Source organism: Haliotis cracherodii, unplaced genomic scaffold (assembly GCF_022045235.1).
Source record: "Haliotis cracherodii isolate W230 unplaced genomic scaffold, xgHalCrac1.p SCAF_23, whole genome shotgun sequence".
Lineage (NCBI taxonomy): Eukaryota > Metazoa > Mollusca > Gastropoda > Lepetellida > Haliotidae > Haliotis > Haliotis cracherodii.
Genome location: NW_027266279.1, coordinates 13,678,556 through 13,693,847, shown reverse-complemented (window position 1 = coordinate 13,693,847; position 15,292 = coordinate 13,678,556). Strand labels below are relative to the sequence as shown.

The following is a 15,292-nucleotide window of genomic DNA, read 5'->3' as shown; positions in this document are numbered from 1 at the left end:
AATTTTGAGATGCAGACTGCAATCTCAAATTACAGTGTTAATAACTTGAAACATATCTCTGAATTAAAATAAGGATTTTAAAAAAACCAACTAATCCAAAGTTAATCCCTGCATTTTGACTATCGGTTTTACCTCTTATGTCTTATGTCAGGTCCTACTCAATGAGGTAAACATCTTTTTTTGTTTTAATTCCTGCCAATTCCAATTCAATCAAAAAGTTTACTCCAATACAATACCTCTCTGCAAAAAGATCTGAGGTTATCTCCATAGAATGGTGAACCCTGGAAAACTGACCACCCAATCAACATGAAGGATGGTGGGTTCTTGAACCAACCAGATGTTGATTCTGATATTCTGATCATAAATAAGCAAAAGAAAATCGAAAGTGTCAGATCACATTGTGCCCTTCATTGTAACACCCTTCTGGGTGCAAATGCCATGGTACTCTGACACAACAGGATGGAGCAATATCCAAAACAGTCATAGCGCTGCTTTTTTTTTTTGCATTTGGAACTGGACTATTTTTGTTTTAGATATACAGATATCAGATTCATTTCTCTGAATGTGTTGCTCACTCGTACAAAGAATTAAGAAGCCTTGGCACTGATTGTCTGATCAGTAAGTGACTTGTAAAATTCCAGGGTAGAATAGGTCTTCAGCTACCCATGCTTTCTGTAGGAGGCGACTAACGGGATCGGGTGGTCAGGCTCGCTGACTTTGTTGATGCATGTCATCGATCCCAAGTGCGTGGATCGATGCTCATGATGTCAATCACTGGATTGTCTGGTCCAGACTTGATTATTTACAGACCACCGTCATATAGCTGGAATATTGCTGAGTGTGGCGTTAAGCAACAAACCAACCAACCAACCTAAGGTTTCATGATGGCATTGAATCTGAAAACCATAAAATTATTTAACTGTGTCATGCCATGTTGGCTGTCAGCGGTTGACTCTGGCATCTGTGACATTTATCCTATGAACTATGACACTCATACATAATCCTAGCTTTAGTCTCAGAATTGACTTGGATAATTAGATTACTTCGACTAAGACACGTCAGGCGGGCTGTGGTTTGGGTTGGTGGGTAGGAGATTAGATCCAAGTATTTGTAGTTGCTGTGTGCAATACTGTGTTTTGTGTATATCGTGTTTGGCATGTGGTCCATGAAATAATGTCTTGTCTTGTCATGAAAAATTGCTCTCAGAAACAAGAGCAATAGCCATTTTGAATTACACAGCTGAATCTGTCTTATACTGATAGAAATAATTAAGGAACAGATATTTGAGGAAGTGTGAGTGAGTGAGTGAGTGTAGTCTGATTCTGTTTCATTTTGACTCGTCCGCCACCGTGGTCTAGTGGTAGAGCGTCCACCCGGAGAGCGGAAGGTCCGGGGTTTGATCCCCGCCCGCGTCATACCAAAAGTCTTTAAAAGATGGTACTTGTTGTTACCCTGTCTGGTGCTCGGCATCAAGGGGCTAAAACAAGGACTGGTCAGCTCGGAGTCAGTATACTGTGTCTGAGTGGGATATTGATGTTAAACTGTGGCATGGTATCTCAGTGAGCTAGCACTATAAATCGGCATCAGTCCGGACTAGTACAAGCAGCCACACAAACACTCACACGTACATGCATGTCGCTATATAAGTGCAATAATCTTGGACGCGACGTTAAACCCCATTTCACCTCACCTCATTTTGACTCATCAGCAGTGATTGTTGCTCATGCTGTCAACCACTTTTAACCTGGTTCAGACTTGGTTAAAGGCAGGTTGCCATTATATTGCTTTGATATTGCTGCCTGTTGCATAAAACAACATCCATTTGTAAATTTCAGTCATATGAAGCGATTACATGAACTGATTTGATATAGGACAATGTTTGAAATACAGGGCGAGCCATGGGTCGTTGAGGCCTGATACTGTGTTATTTGAAGCTGGGATCCCACTTTACCTTAGATTTTAACTTAAAGCTATTTGGGTTTGAGGGAAAATTTTCAAGAATCTTGTAATGGATGCTTGCATACTGTTCAGACAGCAATGATAACGAAGATGTCAAACGCTAGATATGACTTTGCCAGGATTTCCATACAACCTAGATCTCTTGGATCTTTTCTTCAACATCAAGCTGACATGCTGTGATATGACTAGAATACTGTTGAAAACAACATTTAAACAAACTTACTCAATAAAAATGATAAAAGTCATGGAGAAAACGCTGAAGGATCTAGCCACTTTTATCTGAATATTGGATCTTGTAATATTCAAAGTACATGTTACGACCCACAATAAAACTGGGAAGCAAGTTAGAATATTTTCACGAGTCTGAGCAGAAATTCAATACACTCTCTGAGGACCGTTCATTGCTGTAAAAAAATGATCGTCAGGTACAAATGAAATTATTTTGCAGCCAATTACGGAATGGTGATCCTTGTATCAGGCTGCACTGTGCCAGGGCTTTCTCATCAGGCTGGAGTTGATCACCAGGAGACGTGGGTAATCCCGGATCGGGGAATTACATTCACTGATGCAACTCTAGCGTTATGTGATGGAGCAGGATGTGGGGGTGGAATTTCGAGGCTTAACGAATTAATCCTTAGGGATTTTACCTCACTGAACCCTGTGGGGTGTTGTGTGTGTGATGGAAACCGCCATCATGTGGTTTAAGTACTTTACATACAGCTTCTGGGTTTGTGGGCATGTTTGGTTATTCATTCTTATTTATCTGTTCTGTGTTCCCGTGTGGGTTGTGGACTGAATTGTTGGTTAACGCTTCTGCACTCAGGAATATTCCAGTAATATCACGGCGGCCTGGAAATAATCCTGTCTGGACGATGAGATATTGAGTTGTGAGAGCAATTGGCAATATGATGCATGATTTGCCTGAGGCTGACCTCTTGGTAGACATGGGGGCGGTCGGGTAGCCTAGTGGTTAAAGCGTTCGCTCGTCACGCCGAAGACCCGGGTTCGATTCCCGACATGGGTACAATGTGTGAAGCCCATTTCTGGTGTCCCCCGCCATGATATTGCTGGAATATTGCTAAAAGCGGCGTAAAACCATACTCACTCACTCACTCACTTGGTAGACATGAAGCTGTGCAATATTCACTCACTTCACTCACAGTCCGACCCGTGAAGATTCGGGGTAGAATAAGTCTTCAGCGACCCGTCCTTGCCGTAAAAGGCGACTATGCTTGTCATAAGAGGCGACTAACAGGATCGGGTGGTCAGGCTCGCTGACTTGGTTGATGCATGTCATTGATCCTAATTGCGTGGATCAATGCTCATGATATCAATCACTGAATTGTCTGGTCCACTCACTCACTCACCCACTCACAGTCCACTCACCCACTCACAGTCCACTCACCCACTCACAGACACATCCACTCCACATCAACTCCACTCATTCCGCTCACAGTCGACTCACTCACTCACTCACTCACTCACTCACAGACATATCCACTCCACGTCAACTCCACTCATTCCGCTCACAGTGGACTCACTCACTCACTCACTCCAATAACAGTCCACTCACTCACTCCACTCACAGTCTTCACTAACAGTCCACTAATGTCATACAGTCCACTCACTCACTCCATTCACAGTCCACTCACTCACTCCATTCACAGTCCACTCACTCACTCCATTCACAGTCCACGCACTCACTCCATTCACAGTCCACTCATCACTCCAATAACAGTCCACTCACTCACTCCATTCACAGTCCACTCACTCACTCCATTCACAGTCCACTCACTCACTCCATTCACAGTCCACTCACTCACTCCATTCACAGTCCACTCACTCACTCCATTCACAGTCCACTCACTCACTCCATTCACAGTCTTCACAAACAGTCCACTAATGTCATACAGTCCACTCACTCACTCCATTCAGTCCACTCACTCACTCCAATAACAGTCCACTCACTTACTCCAATAACAGTCCACTCACTCACTCCATTCACAGTCCACTCACTCACTCCATTCACAGTCTTCACAAACAGTCCACTAATGTCATACAGTCCACTCACTCACTCACTCCATTCACAGTCCACTCACTCACTCCATTCACAGTCCACTCACTCCATTCACAGTCCACTCACTCACTCCAATAACAGTCCACTCACTCACTCCATTCACAGTCCACTCACTCACTCCATTCACAGTCCACTCACTCACTCCATTCACAGTCTTCACAAACAGTCCACTAATGTCATACAGTCCACTCACTCACTCACTCCATTCACAGTCCACTCACTCACTCCATTCACAGTCCACTCACTCCATTCACAGTCCACTCACTCACTCCAATAACAGTCCACTCACTCACTCCATTCACAGTCCACTCACTCACTCCATTCACAGTCCACTCACTCACTCCATTCACAGTCCACTCACTCATTCCAATAACAGTCGACTTACTCACTCCATTCACAGTCTTCACTAACAGTCAACTAATGTCATACAGTCCACTCACTCACTCCATTCACAGTCTTCACTAACAGTCCACTAATGTCATACAGTCCACTCACTCATTCCATTCACAGTCCACTCACTCCATTCACAGTCCACTCACTCACTCTACTAAGTCTTCACTAACAGTCCACTAATGTCATACAGTCCACTCACTCACTCCATTCACAGTCTTCACTAACAGTCCACTAATGTCATACAGTCCACTCACTCATTCCATTCACAGTCCACTCACTCACTCCACTCACTCACTTCACTAACAGTCCACTAATTTCATACAGTCCACTCACTCACTCCATTCACAGTCCTCACTAACAGTCCACTAATGTCATACAGTCCACTCACTCACTCCATTCACAGTCTTCACTAACAGTCCACTAATGTCATACAGTCCACTCACTCACTCCATTCACAGTCTTCACTAACAGTCCACTAATGTCATACAGTCCACTCACTCACTCCATTCACAGTCCACTCACTCACTCCACTCACAGTCTTCACTAACAGTCCACTAATGTCATACAGTCCACTCACTCACTCCATTCACAGTCCACTCACTCACTCCACTAACAGTCTACTAATGTCATACAGTCCACTCACTCACTCCATTCACAGTCCACTCACTCACTCCACTAACAGTCCACTAATGTCATACAGTCCACTCACTCACTCCATTCACAGTCCACTCACTCACTCCACTAACAGTCCACTAATGTCATACAGTCCACTCACTCACTCCATTCACAGTCCACTCACTCACTCCACTAACAGTCCACTAATGTCTTACAGTCCACTCACTCACTCCATTCACAGTCCACTCACTCACTCCACTAACAGTCCACTAATGTCTTACAGTCCACTCACTCACTCCATTCACAGTCCACTCACTCACCCCATTACCAATCCACTAATGTCATACAGTCCACTCACTCACTCCACTCACAGTCTTCACTAACAGTCCACTAATGTCATACAGTCACTCACTCACTCCACCTTATCCACGCTGCTGATCCATATAAAACACCAGACACACTGACCGAGGGCACACAACCCCTGGCTGTTCAGGGATGTTACAGTGACCTCTTACAGTGACCTCTTACAGTGACCTCTTACGTTCAATATCACTACATAACCTTCCAATACACTAGGTCGCGCTGACCACAGCAGACAAGGGTCATGGTGTCAAAATGTCCCAATACAAAGTAACAGATCACAAATGGCCACTAGGCCGTCCGTAATCAATGGAAATTTAATCAATGCATCTGATGTCGTATTGTAGACGCAAACTTGGCCTGATGTAACCTTTTGGTGCAAGTGTCACAATGGTTGATCGTTGTCATGAATTGGTTAGGCAGTAATTTTTTATTCGCAGCCTTATGGATCCGCCAGAGGAAAACTTTCACTGTAAAATCTAAATTGCATTTCAAATTTATTTTGTAATCCAATAAAAATTTTGTGTCATGACAAACTTACAAAAACAAAAAAAATAACTAATTCATTACTAAAAAAAGGTGATTTCATAAAAAAAAAATCATTTAATGAAAAAGATGAACTGCTTCAGCAAACATGAACAGTTTAAAATCCTTTTCCCATCAAACAAGAGTGATCTCCCTTGTTTATGACCAATTCTTATGGATTGTGTTTGTAAGTTCCAAGGGTTATGTGCAGCATGTGTATGTCATTTAGTATTACCTATATATACATATATACACCAGGCTTTGTTTGTTCTCTGGCGACAGATGGTAACACATGCGATAGACAGACTCAACGAGGTAGATATTGACACATGGTTCACAGGTCAGGCATCGCTCATGAAAGGGGCTGTGTCAAAGTATTAAAGTGAATTTATTTAGTTTGGCAGTTCATGATCTTTCATGATCAAGGAAATGGTTAATTTCACTACTTTGTTCATTTATCAGTCTAACCAATGAAAGACAGTTGTCAGTCATTTGGTTAACTATTCACTGGGTTAAGTTTATTTCAAGACTTTTGATATGCCCCTCATGAGGTGAATGTCTTGGAGGTCGTATGTTGATATTGGTAGTTGATGGTTATGGGTACATGGGAGAAATATTTGTTTGTCTCCCAAATTTGCAGAATGAACAGCTGTGTTTCGGGGGATTTTGAGGAGTATGACAGGTATTTTAAGAAGGACTTTGTTTTTGTGCTTATGTTACCATGGTTATGCATGTTGAGTCTAAAATTTTGACAATACAGGGAAGAATTTATTGATATGCGAAACGATTCTGGAGACTTGCATATTATTCTGGCATAGCGTTGGAAATTAAGTGGTCCAGGTTTTCTATGGTATTTGAATCGGGTCGCCCTGTAAAATTGTAAATGTCAATCAATCAAGTTTATTTTATAATTCAGGCCACATGGCCTATATCTCAGTTGTAAGATAAGTTATATTTAGCTACCATGTCCAGAGTGTTACATCTTTATCGATCTCATTTTAAATAATTTACAATATCAAGCTGTCAAGTATAGTACATTAATATCTCAGGAGTTTGATATATTTGTAGGCTCTGCCTGTGTATCGATCCCCTTTCAATGTACTAAGTGACCCGGGAAGATTCCGGGGTAGAATTGGTCTTCAGCAACCCATACTTGCCGTAAAAGGCGACTATGCTTGTCGTAAAAGGCGACTAATGGGATGGGTGGTCAGACTCGCTGACTTGGTTGATGCATGTCATCGATCCCAACTGCGTGGATCGATGCTCATGATATTAATCACTGGATTGTCTGGTTCAGACTTGATTATTTACAGACTGCCGTCATATAGCTGGAATATTGCTGAGTGCGGCGTTAAACAACAAACAAACCAACCAATGTCTTTTTCAGCAAGCAAGAATATACGTAAAAGGCAACTATGCTTATTGTAAGAAATACAGCATGTTTTATCGCATGCTGATAGTTATAATTTTTCATACTCTGAAGTACAATTTCAAAAAACATTTTGTGTTGCAGGATGAGTGACGTGTCGGGGGAGGAGGATGGCCAGGAGTGGCTGTACGAGCTGCTACAGGAAGTCCAGCTGGAACAGTTCTACACCAAACTCCGCGATGACCTCCAGGTCACCAGGTCAGTGACAAGTTACCAGTCTTCGATATAGAATCAGGCTGGCCAGTCGCTGTCTTATAAAAAGTCAGTTGGCAGAACTGTTTGGATATCATGACGTCATCATGTTTGATTTGACCTCACTTGCTTACGTCACAATCAATTGTGTTTCCATGCCGAAAGTTTGGATGGCAGTAACAAGATAGATCTAATTGTCACGCCTGTGAAATCACAATGATGAGTTTGTTGCAAGTAGGGTGTACAGGATTTTATGAGCCTTCAGTCTCATAGTGTGCCAACCCACTCAGATCGTACAATCATGTCCATCCCACCAGCGACACATGTAGTCTCAATTTGTTGTTGATACTGTATTCTACGTAATAAGCGTCCCACTTTAATAAGCGCCCACGGCGATATTTTCCAATATATTGGCTAGTGAACAATCCCAATTAGCACCCTTCTGACTGATCAATGTACACAATTCGTGTACATTTATTCGTGTGTAATACTCACTCTTGTGTTATATGCACCCTTAATTACGCGCAATTAAATTCTGGAAAAATATATCTGTCGTGTATAATACCAACAGACTTTTCTTTTGTATCATTTCAGAAACCATCAAATTTACAATCTTTCGACTCTTTCACCAAAATTATATTCTAATAAGAGCCCCCTTTTTCTAATTTTGAGAGCGCCCTGGGCGCTTATTATGTCGAATACGGTAATTACCATTGTACAATGTCCAGAGCTGCCATGGGGAGTCTGGGTTAGAATAGGTCTCAGGGGGCATGGATGGCCCAGTCGTCTAAGGCGCCGCGATTTGCTGTGCAGAGTTGCGTCCCTTGGGCACGCCAGAAGCCTATGATTGTGGGTTCGAATCCCAGTTCAGCCCGATTAGGTTTCTAGATTTGTCAGCACCATACCCGTGCTTGTGGGTTTCACCGAAGTGGTAAACGTCTGAGATCTGCATCACTTCGGGCTTTCCTCCCACATTAAGCTGACACACCGTGATATAACAGGAATACTGTGTTAAACCCAACTCAAGGATCCCATGCTGATCTTTGTAAGACAGGATTGTGTAGTCAGGTTCTTACACTGACACTGTACAATATTGCTCATAACAGGGATAGACATTAACGCTTGCCCATAATGCAGCAAACAGACATAATGCAGCAAACAGACAGGAATAATGTCTTCATGATTATTGAGATTGGCTGTTCATAGAGTTGACGCTCAATGACAAAAACAATCCGTGCCAACAGTTTCCTGTGAGGTTAGAATCATGAAAGATAAAATTACAATCACAACATCCAGACCAGTCATTTTAAATATGGAACAAGTAAAAAATGGAAAAACATTTTCCCATGTAATGTTGTTATTTTGTAAACAAAGATAATCACTGATATCAGAAAACATACAAGTTTGTGGATTCCAACTTCTGGTTTATTGCATTTAGCGACATTTAGATGTAAATATTATGAAGATGCCATCAAAGTCACCGAATTTAAGTTATTAACAGACGTTTCCGTGTAAATCCTTATACTGTTGTCAAGCACGGCTGAACATTGGTTTAAGGATATGTACTGAAATGTCCTTTTTTTACGGTAAATCTAGAAGTTGTGTCTAAATTGTGTCTACTTTAATGAATTGTCATCCGTCAACTTCTATGTCAGCAGTAGAATCTTACAGTTTCAGTCCACTAGTCCTTATAATGATAACAATTATATTATACAGCAAAACCCTTAAAAATGGCAAATTTCTACTTAACTTAACTACCTTAACTATTGGGCAGTTTGGCAAGGACTTTAGGTCAAGTGCCAATTTCTAACACTGTAAGTAATGTCTATCAAACAATACATCATCATTATTATTATTCTAGTTTGTATTTCTATTAACAATCGAGAGATTCAGTAGATATAGTCAGCCTTTGTTCACCTTGGTCATCAGGGAGGTTGATATCGAAGGCAAGCATTGATTGGTATCAGAAGGTGTTTGTTGTGAAGGACAGTGACGACCACTGAGGGACCTGTCTCACCTGCCCACTGGTTATCAGGTGTCCGTCAGTATATGAACCTGGTGGCCTGCCCAGGGGTCAGCATTGACCAGGAAGTGACCTGGCTTGACCTGGAGTAGGTCAGCATGGCAGATCTGACTGTAGGAACAGAAACCACAAAGGAAGTTTGAAACCTTTTTCTTGTTGGCCTTTAAAGGGGGCTGGTTTTCGTGATCTGAAATCTGAGTCAGTGTAGTATGTCTGAGTAATAATAATAGACTAAAATCCAGTCTCTGAAATGAACATATCGTACATAAAAAAACAGTTGTTCAGTTATCTTAATAAAAATATAATAAAAAGGAGCCCAGTGACTCTCTTCCTTTTCTGATACTGCAGTGATCTAGACTTGCCAAACATTATAGACTTACATGGGCTGTATTGGATATATATTTGTATCAGGGTCTGTAAGACAGACTATAATAATAATAAGAAGAAGAAGGCTATTTGTGTAGCACAAAATCCACATCACTGTGAACATGCCCAATGCACAAATTCTGCCTATGTACATAATTATATATACGACAGAGAGGGGACAGTCAGATAGTAAAAATATACACATTCACTTGTAGCGTTTAAAAAGGTATGTTTTGAGTCCAGACTTAAGCACAGTGATACCGGCTGCACTTTTGAGGCTGTAGGGAAGGGAGTTCCATAGAGTGTCCGTGTTATAATGCGGCATGGTATCTCAGACGGCTGGCACTATAAACTGGCATTAGTCTGGACTTATGATAAGCTTGCATGCATTGCACGCACGCCCACAATTCGCCATTTCGCCTCACCTTACTCCATTATCTGGAGTCTATTTTTAGTCCAGATTTCGGGGTAATTAGAGACATTGTCTCTGGAAATGAGCATTAGATTTGGGCATAATTAGAGAGATTGTCTCTGTATAATGAGCATTATCAGTAACTGCTAAATTGATCTACAAAACACAATTGAGTTAAAAGCACATAAAAATGAATGATGAATGACTTGACGAGATAGGATAAGGCCACTGGAAATGTCTAATTTGAACTTATGGAACTTCTGACATGATGAAATTCATGTATGGCAGAGATAGGTAAGTAGGTCCCAACCCTAAAATGAATACCATATTCGACGTAATAAGCGCCCCGCTCTAATAAGCGCCTACGGCGATATTTGCTAATATATTTGCAAGTGAATTAGCACCCCTCCCGATTGATCATTGTACACTTTAATGTATTCGTGTATAATAGGCACTCGAGTGTTATATGCACTCTTAATTATGGGCAATTAAATTCTTGAAAAATATATCTGTCATATATAAACATTTCAGGCTGTCAGCATAAACCACAAAATTAATGATCTTACAACTGTTTTTTTTTCCACCAAAATATATTCTAATAAAAGCCCCCTATTTCTAATTTTGAGAGCACCCTGGGTGCTTATTATGTGGAATAGGGTAGTTGCTTTATGTTTGTACTGTCTTTATTCTACATCAGTAAGAATCAGCTGGTGTCAAAGACTTGCTCATGTTCAAATATCAGAAAAAACGCCTCCGGAAACCCCATAAACAGCCTTTTTGACACACTGTAGACTTTAATGTACACATTTAATGTTAATATGTGTCCAAGGCATGAATGTGCTGAAATGGACAAAGTCTAGCTCTCATTCATATGAACATATCTGATAACTTCCTTAACAATTTCTTAACATCTTACCGAGGCAAGGGAGTTAACTGACTTAAAAGTCCAGTTTCCACCCTTGCGGACTAGGCCTGATCATAGCGGCACCAGTGGTTATTTTGAGTTATGTCCCTTTTATGACCTTCCCATTGACCTGAGTCAGATTCCATCTCTCATAAAATAGTCTGAAATAGACCCAAACCTGCACGACTGTTTACGAACCAGGTGGCGATTTTGTTATGCGAGTTTGATTGAACTATGCATAGACTCGTTGTCCAGCCAAAATATAACTCCATAGTTACAGCCTAGTTCCTAGGTGGAAACTTGACTTTTATAGTCAGTTAACTCCCTGAGACAATGACTCGGGAAGATGTTTCTTACATGTTTACAAATTTCATAAATTATGTACGTAGATCCGGTGGCCCAAAACGTCTTTTTCGTACGATGTCCAACTGGGACTGCCAGATGGTCTTATCATGGTCTACCCCCGCTGTACCCTATTTGATTTTGGACATAGTAACCACAAGGGATTATAGGATTAGGCCAGTGTGACTTTTGGGTACCAATTACTAGTCAAATAATATAAAGATAGAACCATTAAACAGGGATGCATCTCATGATTCTACTACCAGAATTAACTGATTCGAGTGATTTGTCTATTTAAACCATAATGTTTATGATTGAAACACTAATTAAACATAGTATATTCTCTGGGCGCTTGAGGATTTTTACATCCACCTCATATATCGGGTGCCCATTCACTGCTGGTTGAACAGAAGCACTTTTGAACTAAGTCACTTGCCAAGTCTGACACCACTTGTGTTTCGTGTGTCATCTACCGTCAGATGAGTGGGTTCGGATTGAAGTGCATAAGTTGTATGTACTGTACACTGGGGGTAGTGACAACACTGTAAACACCTGTAAACATTGTTGGTTACAAGGCTGAATAACAATCCGGTCACTACCAGGATACAATCTCAGCACGTCATAGCCGCTTTTGACCGCTTGCCCACTCAGCCCCCAAAATGGTCATCCGGAGCCCCCAACTCAGAATATTGGTTGTTCCCTAATTGTCCTCCAGATGTTTTGTGCCATAACACCTCCATTCACTCAGAACACTTATATCTTAACACTCCCCCTCATAATGCGCTCCTTTCAACAGGATGTATGGGTTTTATGTCATGGAGTCACATGGGGTCAGGTCAGAGGTCACAGAGATTAGGATGTTGTTGACCCCCAGGCAGGTCTGCAAACAGTTGTGGCACGTGTGGGTGCTCCAACTCATTGATAATCTGGCGCCATGTCGCCATCACGGAAGGTGACTGAACTCCTTGAGGAAGTTGATGGCATAATGATTATTTTGTCACATATATATATAGTAATAATTAAATAAGTGGAGTAAGATTGAACACAGTTTTAATTGGCTAGCGCTTTCAACTCGTACCACGTATGAGTCTCATCAGGCTATAACTGAATAACGGACATGAAGTAGTAACATATATTACGTGACGTCATAACATTTAGGAAAACTATGACGTCACAATACCAAGGTGACAATGGACAAAAAACTTACGCCTTTACATTTAACTTAGGTGCGTATTTATGAATGAAATGCTCCTCTTTTTGAAACAATGTAGGTTCATGATCAAAATTTAGCTTATATAGCGGGAAAACTAAAAAGTTGCCGTTTCCACATGCATCTAAATGTTGCCTGAGTGGAAATGTGCGTATGGGTGGCTGCTTTATTTGTGAACGGTGAAGATTCATTATTCTTTTTAATTTAAGTTCTGTCTTTCCGATATACTTTTCATTGCATCCACTACAAGCAATCAAGTAAATAACATTTCTAGTATCACAAGTCATATTTTGTTTTACAGTAAATTTAGTGTCCTTTGTAATTTGGACTGAACAGCCTTCAATTATATTCCTGCAAGTTAGGCAACGTTTGTCACCGCACTTAGGGGATGAGAATATCCGCGGATCCGGGGATTTAAGTGACCACAAATTTGTTTTATTCTGATGAAACCCCAATAAACATTCCCAAATTATAGACCACGCTCCACTGAAAAGAAGTTTCAGCTGAAAAGGAAAATATCCATTCTCGTCCCTTTATATGAAAAAACTTCACAGAGCTCCAGATAAGCTGTGTATGTCATTGGTGTAAAATACACAAATTAAATCACCATAACACAGAGAGAGAGAGAGAGAAGAGAGAATATTGTTTATTAAAGTGTCACATGTTATATACACTTTGTGATAAGATATATACAAAACAGTAAAATATAACTTCCGGCCAAATATGACCTACGAGACACTATAAAACGTATCAATCATAAAACTATTCAATTGAAACAGAATAAAAAATGTAGCACACGGACACATACCTACGTGAAGCTACTTTTCAGCCACACGGAGGCGCGTACTCATACTTAACATACACCGCACATATACATACATCCATAGACACATATACATAAATACATACCTCGTGATGCAGGCGCGGAGCACGTCCGGGGCAGTTTCAATGAGGAGCGCACCAGTATGCTAGGATAAAGGGCAACTGACTTCCAAAGTCCTAAGTTAAAAAGTGCGCTCCCCTTTGACTCCCCCCACCGCGTTGCGCCGCCCCCGCTCCCTGCGTGCGTGTGTGAGTGCGTGCGCACACACACACACCACACACACATCACGTCATACATACATACATACATACATACAACTGTACATACATACAACTGTACATACATACAACTGTACATACATACATACATACATACATACATACATACATACATACATACATACATACATACACAAATTATGGACCACGCTCCACTGAAAAGAAGTTTCAGCTGAAAAGGAAAATATCCATTCTCATCCCTTTATATGAAAAAAGTTCACAGAGCTCCAGATAAGCTGTGTATGTTATTGATGTAAAATACACTAGCTAAATCCCTATAACACAATTAATTTTGAGTTACATTCTGCTTAAAGGGGCACTGATCTAACGCAATTCTCCGGGACTGGTTGTTGCCTTTGTTATTGTTTTTTCCCAGTAAGTACCCGGATGTATAGCAGAAATCTAGACTAGTTCGCGACCTCTGCTGCGCCATTCGTAAGCGCATTAGTCACTTTTATGGGTAGTAATAACGGCGTATGGTCACATTGATCAACAAAATGAAATAATACAGTTTTCGAGATAATAAGGAAATGTAGGTATCTTTGTGGGTAGTATCGGTAATGGTGATGAAGTTTTGATAAGTCACTTGCTTGGTAATTTTGCGATTTTCGTTTACACTATTTTCACTTGCATCACAAAGTAAATATTTCACCTGAGCATTCCTTTTTTTTATAGTGTGTATATTTTTTTACTGTCAAATGTGTAACAAAGTTATTAAACGTCTAAATATTCAGTTATTTTACAAAGTGACTGAAAAACATTTCCATCTGTATTATTATGATAACGAATTCCAAACATTTTGATGTTTAATGTCATCACCAAGAGACTGAAAATGTTACGTTGAAAAGTACATTTCTATGTTGTTTGGCTTCTAATCCTACATAATAATCTGTTGTGATGTTTGTAGGCCCTTTTGATCGTCTTAATCAATCTGGACAGTTTTTCTAGTCAAAATGACTGAAATATTTACACATTTTATAAATTGCCTGAGAGAATCACATTTTATAAATTAACGGTAATATATACACGCTTACAAAGGAAAAGACCTGTGAAAACAACGTCTATCGCGCATTGAAGAATTTCCCAACCAAGACGTAGAGAAACAAGAACGAATCGGTTCAAATGAATGAAAACAAAATGCAAATATCATAATTACAACCTACCAAATTTATGTGTATAAATTTTAGGCAGCTTCCTTGTTCGAGGAATGTATCCGTAAATATCCACACAAAGGAACAATAACCCACTCGTCTGCAGCTGTACAAAGAAACTTATTTGATGTCACGTGTCTCTGTAACAATCAAATATTTTAAAATATATATATCGTTTTGGGATATAATAACCCATGTTCGTTTCTCAACTGATCACTTAGATTGTTTCAGGT

At 40.5% G+C, this 15,292-nt stretch overlaps 1 protein-coding gene across 2 annotated transcripts in view; it reads left to right on the top strand.

Annotated features, from left to right (window-relative positions):
* LOC139471517 (activated CDC42 kinase 1-like) overlaps nucleotides 1–15,292 on the top strand; it is a 107,677-nt gene that overhangs the window by 45,328 nt on the left and 47,057 nt on the right. For both annotated transcript variants that reach the window (XM_071253897.1, XM_071253896.1), the window contains exon 2: nucleotides 7,443–7,556. In XM_071253897.1, the coding sequence (XP_071109998.1) occupies nucleotides 7,444–7,556 (113 nt within the window). In that variant the 5' untranslated portion in view covers nucleotide 7,443. The remainder of the gene's footprint in view (nucleotides 1–7,442; nucleotides 7,557–15,292) is intronic.